This window comes from Limulus polyphemus, unplaced genomic scaffold (genome assembly GCF_000517525.1).
Source record: "Limulus polyphemus unplaced genomic scaffold, Limulus_polyphemus-2.1.2 Scaffold3198, whole genome shotgun sequence".
NCBI classification, from domain to species: domain Eukaryota; kingdom Metazoa; phylum Arthropoda; class Merostomata; order Xiphosura; family Limulidae; genus Limulus; species Limulus polyphemus.
In genome coordinates this window covers 108907-120000 of record NW_013668808.1, presented here as the reverse complement: position 1 = coordinate 120000, position 11094 = coordinate 108907, and the positions used below count along the sequence as shown (strand labels likewise).

The following is an 11094-nucleotide window of genomic DNA, read 5'->3' as shown; positions in this document are numbered from 1 at the left end:
GGTTTCACGTCCCACTTGCACCCCCGTTACTAAAATCGTAATGGACAGACAGTAATTGAACTGTTCTATCTGGATAAATGCATTTTGGCTTTTACGATTTCTCCTATTTCGAGAAATCAAACGTAATGTGACGTGACACACATTGGCTTTTATATAGGTTAGATTGTAGTCAATTGTATGGTATGATATCAATACCTGAGGTCATATTACAAGTGCAATGAAAAAAACTGGCGAAACTGATATGATATTAGCAATATATATTATCACTGAATTATAAAAATAAAATAAATGTTCACTTATCAACCTACTTCATTGAAATTGCTAAAAAAGAGGGGAAACAAGTAATAAAATAGTTTGCAAAAATGAAGTGTGATGTACGGATGACAATGCCTAAAAGTACAGAAATAAGGTAGAGATGAATACTTAAAACCATACAGAAATAATTAAATAAGTAACCAAATCTTTCCAAGAACAACTTTTATCTACAACTAAATGTTGAATTTCTGTCAGTTGCATGAATTCAAGTTTGAATAAAAGCATTAAACTGAATAGAGCCATACAGTCTTACAGTGGCTAATAACCATAAGTTTGTAAGATTGGCTCAGTACTTACTGGCTACTTATGTAGGGATTTTTGTATGGTTTTGTGTATTCATCTCGACCTTGTGTTTGTATTTTTGGGCATTGCCATCCCTACATGATATATAATTTTTGAAAAACTGTTTATATTACTTGTATAAAAATATTCAGTTAAACAATTATGTAGTACGACTATATTACTGGGGGTTAAATGCCCTTTATAAGAACGATGTTCTAGATTTTGTGCTAAATTAGAACCATTTCCTTCATTACTCTAATTCTGAAGGACATGATTACACTTTATCGCGCTGTACAGGTTCATATGTTTCATCATATGAGTAAATTTATATATTTGCTTTTTATAACACTCGCTGTAAAGGACTGACCCAAAACAACTGGGTAAAATCACTTATTTTCTAGGTAAAAATCTATGGACCCACAAGCAATTTCACGAAGAAGTAGTTTAGCAAAATGTGTTTCAAAAATGGGTGATTGGATCTTGTTCCCCATCGATAAATATACGGTTAAAACCTTGTTATACGAATATCATTCCTCGGAAATGGCTGTGTCATTATTTCCGGCTATAAGACAATCCGTGGTGACAATGCACAGAAATGCGCCATGAACCAAACATATAAGTGTCGAACTGCTAAACATGTCGCCTATGGCGCCACACCATTGCATTAACATCTGCAAATAAGTTTGTGAATTACAATTATAACCTATTGTAAGAAGTTCAGCTGAGCAATCTTTCAAGACTTAATTAAGTTGGTTTAAATAAAAAATTAATCTGCATTCTAATCAAAAATCTCTAATGGGCTAGTTAAGAAAGATAAGGTTATTTATATTAAAAGTATTAAAGTGATGTTTACCCTACTTTTATTCTAAACGCGCGGATTCATAATTCGTCAGCTTGTTAGTTATATCAATACAATGCCGAAAACCTCATTTTCTACCTCTTTCTCAGTGCCAAGTTATTTAATTTTTGTACAGTTCCAAAAATTGAAAGTTCAAGAGTCTATAGAATCGCAGTTCTTAGTTTATATTTACCATGTTGTCTCTGATATAAGAGGAATACTATTTTAACCCTTATGTGCAATCATAGCAAATTTAGAAAAATATTTTATGTTAGTTATTACATCACGTGTTAAATACAATATTTTAGCATGCGATAAGAATACTGTGATGGAATTATTTGAAAAGCTTTGTTTGTTCCTTTATTTTAAAGAAAAGCCACATTGGGCTATCAGCTGTCTCCACCACGGGTAATCGAACCTCGAATTGTAACGTTGTAAGTCCGTAAATTTACCACTGTTCCACCGGGGAACATTTGAACAGACAGAATGATGATTAAGATATTTAAACACCTCTCATTTTAAAATAATTAATTTTAGGCCATGTATTTCATAAACACAAACTAAAAAGTATTGAGAATCAGTAGTTATGTTTCTTAAGCATATATCTATAAATATACACTTACCGCTAGGAGTGGCATACATTTATAATAGTTCAACTTTGTTCAAACTTAACTTATCCAACACGGGTGCAAATTTTTATGTATTTATTTCAGTATTCGGTTTATGCTATTCGCATCATTATTTCCTTTAAAAAGTGGCCGTTTTTATATTTATTTTATCATTAACGTTACCTTAGATTTCGAACTAAAAGAAAGTAGTTTTTTTCACAAATGGTTTTTATTTTATCTTTATTTTACACAAATTGTCACTTAGAAAGACAAACTATGTACAAATAGAATACTTGCTAAATATCAATTAATGCATTCATGAAAAAGAAGCCATATTAAAACCACACTTCACAAAACAAATGGTAATTTGTAATATATCTGTGACAAGGGGGGAAAACCACTGTTATAAAATATTGTCATTGATCTTCCTGAGAAGAAATACCGCATCTGATAATCAGTCTTGTGATCTGTAATACATTGGTAATGCAATCTGTGACATACATATGTGTGTCCCTCGTTTGTTACTTTGAACTCAATCACGTAGTTTCAGATTGTTCATAAACAATTGCTGGACCTCAAAAAAAAGATATTAAAATACGCTGCACCTTTTGATGTTTCGCTCATGTGGAGAGCCATGAGACGAATTATCATTAACTGTATAAAACTGCTTCCATGTCAATAGTACAGTTGTCCGTACACTTAAACAAAGCAAACTATCATCTTAACTAAAGCAGGCAACAGCTATATGACCATTCCGTTTCGCTACAATCATAGGGAAACTTCTTCGAGACTGAGTAAGATGTATGTAGTTACAACTTGATGCCATCTTAGTGTACAAACACTTAAAAACAGACTCCTCAAGACCAGACATCCAGTGAGACGCATCTAACACACAGCAAGACACAAAATAACTTGCTTGAAACAGTGCCTTGATTAGATAATAAAAAAGAAATACATTTCATTTCATGGGGGCCCCCAGTGGCTAAGCGGTAAGTCTGCGTATTTATAACGCTAAAAATCGGGTTTCGATATCCAGGGTGGACAAACATAGATAGCCCAATGTGTAACTTTGTGTTCATCTACAAACAAAAACATTTCGTGAAATTACTTAGTTGTCTCTATCTAATCCTTTCTTCTATTAAACATATCTGATTGTTTGCAGTTTAAGCAACATAATGGGCTATCTGTGCTCTGCCCACCGCGGGTATCGAAACCCGGCTTCTAGCGTTGTAAGTTCGCAGACATACCGCTGTGCCACTGGGGGGCATTAAACATATTAAGAACTTCATCACGATGGACATTTCAAATTGTGTTTATTTGCGTGTTGAGTATGATCGTTGGGGTTTTTCATATCAAAGCCTCCCTCTTGACATTCACGATTAAAACATATATTCTATTTTTCTCGTAGTAGCGAAAGAAAACCATAGTTTTCGCTCAAATAAAACAAAGGTAGTGGTTTTTAATCCTGTCAAATTACTACACAATGGGCTATCTTTGCTTTGCCCACCACGGGTATGGAAACCCGGTTTCTAGCGTTATAAGTCCGCAGAAATACCGCTGTGCCACCGAGAGCTATTTTTAAATACTAAGAACACTTGCGTTCGTTTTTTCTTATTTTGATTAGTTTTCTGATTTAAGCGGATGATGATTTATACACACATTATAATATAACACACAAGTACTATACACATTAACATTTAAGAAGACTAAATAAAGACAGTGACAGTATAAAGCTCGCGTCCCTTCGTAAATTATCCATACTGTTTATACGGATTTACAGAGAAAACGTTTTTATTCCACGACGTTTCACTGCAACTTAATCTGGCATCATCAGGTGATTTTCATGAAACGATTAGAATGTTTGATCTATAAATCCGTAAAAACAGTATTTAAAATCACTTACAAAAGTACTCTTTATAAATTTTAATTCGAGTTACGTTTCGTAAGTTGTTTAAATGTTATTTTTGGAAACTTTCCATTTTTTTCTTAAATAACGTGTAAAAAAAGTTTAATAATTTAGACTTCAAAACTAATAACTTCGCCGATAAGCGAATCTGTTATCTTCAATTATTGTAAAACAAGACCGGGATTGTCAGTGCTGTAAGAAATCTCTTCTGTCAAAAATACAGAAGTATTTTGTAGCTAAAGAGGTATTATTAGAAATATTTATTATGTATAAGGGTATAAAAACTTTCTGTTACTATAGAACTCATACTTTCAAAATCATCGAAAACGTTCTTCTTCGGTTCCGCCGGGTGTGACCTAATGGTTAGCGTGTCGAGTTGTGGATAGAAGGCTCAAGTTTCGAGCCACGAAAACCGCTGAATTTGCTCCATATTTTCAACAATTATGGAGCCGATATAACTGTAGCTGTTATTCTCGCTATTAACTTTAGGATAGCCGGATGCTGCTGATTAGTGGACTGCTATCTAGTTGTCCTCCCTCTGGTTAGTAGTCCTAAATTAAAAATGGCTATGCTTGAACCTTAGGGGTCCATATATTACATAAAGTGACGTTCAAGTTGAAAATATCAATACCTATCAGATATTTTCCAAAACGCTTTACCGGTTACTGAATATGTAAGAATAAACATTTAATTCCATTAATTCGAGGATGTGGGGTTAAGAGCATCGTTTATAGCGATAATTTTATGTGGGAAGTCTGAAGTCCTTAGTTGATAAAATTTGTATATGTATATTAATATTATTTAATATACTAGCTACACTAAATCATTACTTTATATGGTCTACAGGCTCGATACGTACACCATATAATAGTTATTGTTTGAAGTTTTTTTCCAACAGGATGAACGTGACCTATAGTGCTTATCGTCGAGCTGCAGACCACAAAGTTTAGAGTTCGAAACGTGATGTTGCTGAATACGCCCCGCATCTTAACTGTGGACGCGTTTGAAAGTCAATCACATTATTAGGTTCAAAGAGGCGAACAAAATCCCAGTGGCAGCGGGTGCTGTTGGCTGGATGCCTTTCCTCTACCTAGAAGCTCAAAATTAGGGAACTGGTTGTTTAGTCCACGTGTCTTACAGTCTTGGCCAAAATGTTTGAATACTTTTCTATATTGATGTTATTGTCTACATGCATGGCGTTATTATTAATTAAATGCTCGGGTAATAACAGAGAAGGTAGCGTATGATCCGAGTTAATATTCTGGTCTGTATAAGTTGTTTTGGCATTTGTTCGCAAAAACACACATACATACCTGTTTTGTATAAAAAAGTGTGCCTTTAGTAAAAACTTTTTCGAAACAGATCAACGCTTTGTTCAGACAGTTTCTCTGTACGTGATGTAGAGTCATGCCCTGTCGCATACCAGTTATAGTTATAGTTAAAGTTATAGGGCGCCAAATTGTTCAACTATCCAAAAATGGTATGAAGCAGACGGACATTGCCAGAACAGTAGGGTATCCCAATGTACTGTATCCAGAATCCTGAAACGTTATCGGACTACAGGAAACGTTGTTCGAGGAAAGTCTACCGGTAGATGCCCAAAACTACTGCCCGAGATGATTCTGTTTTGATCAGGTGAACACGTCAAGACAAGAATGGCATCAACACATTCATACCAGAGCATCCAGACGAAAAGCGAATAGGAGACTGACCAAACAAGGTTATTTTGCAAGAAGGGCTATCTGCAAACTGATATTAACCAAGATTCACATCACAATATTAATTGGGTCAGACAGCATGCTAACGTATAGCTAGGGCACTGGCGACATGTCATCTTTTCAGATGAGTCCTGTTTCTGGCTTGTTAAAGGTGGTGGTAAGATTCGTAGTCGTCACTTGCATGGAGAACAGATGACGGAAGACTGTCGTTTCCACAGGAAGTGGTGCAGTACATGTTTGGCCAGTTATTCATCATGTTGGAAAAACTGCTCTTCATATCTTCCAGGGAAACGTCAATGGCGCCTCCTACAGGCATCACATGGGATGATATTCCTGCCGTATGCTATGGAAGGTTTGGCAATAACTTTGTGTTCCTGGATGACAATGCCACTGCCTACAGTGCCTGTATTGTGCAGGATTATCTCTACTAGGAGGACGTTACAAGACTGGCATGGTCAGCAAAGTCTCTAGATTGCAATCCCATTGAGAACTGTTGGGAAAAACGGAGCCGGAAAATTACTAACCATGACGCTAAATCAGCTATTGTAGCTGAGTTGCAGCGCTTTATTGTGACAAGTTAGGATGCAATTACGGTGAATTACATCAATAACCTCATCGACAGTATGCCACGTCGCCTTGCAGATGTTATTAGAGTACGGGAAGGACCAGTCAAATACTGAATGTTTAATATGAACTGATATGTTTACTGACACTATTTATAATAATTTGATGTTATATTTTGTCATTATATATGTTTTGATAAGGTTTTGTTTTTAATATGTGAAATGCTGAATTAAACATCTTTCTACAGGTGTTTGATAAAATTGTTTGCTGTTCTAATAAATCGTTCATGATGTCTATAGATCATGTCTCATTATACAAATTACATATGTAGTTGTTGAATATAACATACACTTCTCAGTTTGACAGCACTAAGTGTATTCCATCTTAATAATAATGACCTTATTTGTTACAAAATGTGCAAACATTTTGGCCAAGACAGTATAAGGTTTCATTCAGGTTGAAAATGTCAACTCCAGTTCTCTTTTCCGATCAATTCAACTATATATATAACATCAACTGCTACAAATTATGTTTCTAACCACTTGATACATTAGAAGAACTAGTTCATTGTCACAAGAGATCTTTGATATTTGTCTCGTTGTCTCGTAGTGTTAAGAAAAATTTTATATTTTAAGTTCTGTTTATTTTTGTTTGTTTGTTTGTTGTTGTTTTTTTGTTGTTTTTTTTGCTAGTCAAATGTGTCATGGCCAAACTTTCTTCTTATCTGTTTTTCTACCCTTTATCTCTCTATATTTACATTACCAGCCTACCTATCTGAAAGCCTGACATGGCCTTGTCGTTATAGCAGTTAACTCTCATTCTGTGGGTCGTAAGCTCGAATCCTTTCGCTGAACATGCTCGTTTTTTCATGTATGCCCGTGTTCGTATACCCTTTTTATTTATTTTTTTTTGGTTTACGTTTCGTTTAGAAACCACTGCTTTAAGTATCTTTTCTGACTTCAGCTAATTTGTTGTATAATTATGATTGTACCACTCTTATGTTCTCCCTTGTTTGATGTATTGTTTGAATAGTTTTCTCTACTTACTCTTCTTCAATGGCAAAACTTTGTTAGGCCCGGCATGACCAGGTGGTTAGGGCGCTTGACTCTCAATCTGAGGGTCCCAACAAACATGCTCGCACTTTCAGCAGTGGGGGGTTATGAAGTGACGGTCAGTCAATCACACTTTTTTTTCATAAAAGAGTATTCCAAGATTTGGCGGTGGGTGGTGTGATTAGCTTCTTTTTCTCTAGTCTGTCATTGCTAAATTAGAGACGGCTAGTACAGATAGTTCCTGAGGGCGCGAAATAAAAAACAAACCTTCTAATCTGTGTGTATGAGCGGTGTGTTCGCTAATGTGTGCGTAACCTGTACATTTTTTATTTGTTGTAATACTCTGCTTTTTCATAAATGACAAGAATAGCTATTCTCGTAACGGCGTGAAATTAAGTTAATGGATATCTGTCTCAGCAACATTGTCATGGGAGTTCTTTGACATTTTACATCGGGTTCAACTCATTCAAGTATGTAGTTATCTTTTGCCTTAGTCATTACAGCTATTTTTACCTCTATGGAAATACTAGTCAGCCAATTTCAGTTTAATAAAATAAGCCAGCGGTGCTATCTGTCTTAGGCTTTATAGAAAAATATAGGCGACTAATTTCACTTTAATAACATATATAATGTTTGTACCTTTTTCTTTTTCTCTTCTCTGGTAATTATTTTTCTGGAAATGATTACACGCGTAGTAGGAATTTTTTACAATAATCACCTATTAATGTTCCGGATCATCACAGTCTGTATTTTATTCGATTTTTGTCAAAATATAAACTTTTATATTAGTACGTAAATTTTTCAGGTTTTTTAAAGATGTATAATTAAAAGGAGTTCAATGGAACTCTTACTTGAATTTTGAACATGACGCTAATACAAGCCATATTTGCGCCAGTTTCAACGTTCACGACTCTTCGTTTCTTTTATTTGCCAGATTAACTACTAATGACATATCTGTTTTGAACTAGCTGGAGTACCTGCGAAGTAGTTACATGGTCATACAACAGACAGTACTATTATATTTATATAGATGATGCGTGAGGTGGTGTGTGGTAACAGTTACCGTTACTTGTAATTAGGGAACACCTCCTTATAATCAAGTGTGAGAATGCAATAGATGTAAGTACGATAACTATACTTTCTTAGTTTATACAAGGGTTTTTGGTACTGATGATGATTATCACACAACAATAATTTGAACATGGTGGTTCAAAGAAGTTTTTTCAGTCATATAACGTCAATCTGAAGCAAAAACGACACAAACTTCAGCTATTCGGTCACATCAAATTATTTAGGCAGAATTTATAGGCGCTTACTGTTATGTACACACAAATAAAAACGAAAGATATTTCGAAACTGGTAATCTTTGAATATATATATATATACATATATTATACTAAATTGTCAGTCCGCTAAGTGTACAAAAAGCACAGTGCAGTTAAAACGTCTGTGTTAAAAATAACTAAGTTGCCAAAGCTCTAATTATAGTCGATCGTTTTAAGTAAAAATATTTTAAATTTCCTGAAGCTACTGTTGTTTATTCGTATACTGTTGCAATGTCTTTTGTTGTTTTTTCTTACATCGGATAACTTATTCTGTGAAACCACAGTTGACTGAAAGAGACATATTTCCAGTAAACCACTTTTGTTCTCAGAACACTGAGAACACCGCCACGAACCTCGTGCAGTCCACGTGATGTTGATTCAAGTAGATCACGATCTGCTTTTGTTAATTGTAAAACTTGGCCTGGAGATTTTCTTCTTTTCTCTTTACTCTCACAAGGCAGGTTAAAATTTAGAGCAAGGATTGTGAAGCTGACGCCACACAAAACCTCTAGCAGGATTTACCATTAGGATTGTGTGATGTTCTAGTGAACTTTAACATGAAAAATTGAAATTTAATCAACCAATCATCGGGAAACTGGGTCGTTTAGGATAATTGTTACACATTGTAAAGAGGAAATAAATGTCGTCAATATTCGTGCTAATGGAAGTACTGAACAAAACTACCGTAAAACCTACTGCACAATGGTTTGTTTGTTTGTTTGTTTTTAATTATACACAAAACTACACAAGGGCTATCTGTGCTCTGCCCACTACGGGTACCAAAACCCGGTTTCTAGCGTTGTAAGTCCGCAGACATACCGCTGTGCCACTAGGGGGCCTGCACAATGGAAATATTAAACAACATTATTGTAAACCTACAATGCGGTGTATTCGAATTTTTATCAGTTGCCTAAAATTTCAAGCTCAGATGTAAACCTCCCTAAATTAGAAAGGGCATCAAGTCAGTAGCACTCGTCGCCATATGAGCTTTGTTCGGCTTTGACCCAAATAACGAGATAAGTTTTTCTCTTATAACGCACTCGCAGCTGAGAGTTGTAAATGGTATCGATACCGCAAACTTTGGACCTTCCGAATGCAGCCCGGCGTGCTAACTACTATGCTATGGACAGCCCATTGTCTAATGAAAGTTTCCGAAAAAACTTAGTGTTTTATAAAGTGTTAAAGAAAACTTTATTGTGAATCAAGTTTCTGTTCGTTTCGTTAAAAGCACTCTAGAACGCTTGAATTCCTTACATTAGAATCAGATGTCTCTTTAGATCACATAAACAGAATTCTTCATCTTTTCAATGCTGCTGAATTCCAACTTGGGTTATTGATCAAAGTGAGCTGGAGTATCTTACACCAAAGTGAGGTTGAGGAACTGGAATCGCACTAAAAACGTCAAGTCGAGAGAATGTAATTTGTGTAACTAGTTCATTTGTTTTGGAAAAAGGGAGTAGGTTAGAACTTTGGTAGAGCTGTGGATCTCGGAGCTTGTGAGCCGCGTTCGAATCCATTTTATACTACAAAATATTTCCCGCACTTCAAGCTGTGGGTGCGTTATAAATGTGACAGTTAATCCCTTAGTATGGATGGTGGGCAGCAACTGGCTGCCTTCCTTCTGCTCAGTAGTTCAAAATTAAGGACGGCGGCAAATAGGTTTAGTAGCTTTGTCATAAATACAAATACAAAATGCTTTTGAAAATAAAAAGAAATGATATGGAGTTGGTTAAAAGGAAATTCCACATGGAAAGTTTTATTACCCCGATGATCATGTTCAAATACCACAACAAACAGATTCGCGGTAAATTCAGATGTATTTCGATTGTGACGTTAAAAGTTATATCCAGTACTGTATATACATAGTTGTGGTTGAAAATATATGTATAACCACTGGTAATCATCTGGTATACTAAAAACATATCAATCATACTTGCAGTTAGTTTTATTGTCGCGAAATAAAGGTCTACCTGGTTTACTAATATGTGCCCAAACTAACGGAACAATTTTATTCACGAACAAGAGGCGTTTGTAGCCTGGGTATTGCTTTTAATATAAAAATATACCTGATCATGAAAAGCGAGATTTAACGCTACATTTCAGTACTCTCATTCTTACTGTTCTTGCATCAGATATAAATGTTTATTAATTCATGAATTTAAATAATACACAAAGAAGTAGCTTAAATCATGTCTCTTTAAACATCGTTACAACAAAATTTGTATTTGTGATGTCACTGGGTTTCAGTAAGACTAGACTTAAAGTGTGGAAACTTGAGCAAATGATTAGCATCAGAAAACATTAGTAGTGTATTAAAATGTTTTCATTTCACTCAGTTGTTAATGAAATGTAACAAGAAATATTGCGTAATATCCTTAATAATTAACGGTTATCAAAGTTATACGAATAATAATAATAAACTTTACTAATGAACGAGATGTTTAAAGAGATATAGATAACGTATATATATATATATATATATATAT

The 11094-nt window shown here is 34.9% G+C and overlaps 1 protein-coding gene across 1 annotated transcript in view; it reads left to right on the top strand.

Moving 5' to 3' along the window:
- Positions 1-362: 362 nt before the first annotated feature.
- LOC106468875 (LIM/homeobox protein Lhx1-like) overlaps positions 363-11094 on the top strand; it is a gene marked incomplete at its 3' end in the record, with an annotated part of 93190 nt that continues 82458 nt past the window's right edge. Inside the window, exon 1 of the mRNA XM_022397234.1 lies at positions 363-409. Coding sequence (XP_022252942.1) covers positions 363-409 — 47 coding nt within the window. The remainder of the gene's footprint in view (positions 410-11094) is intronic.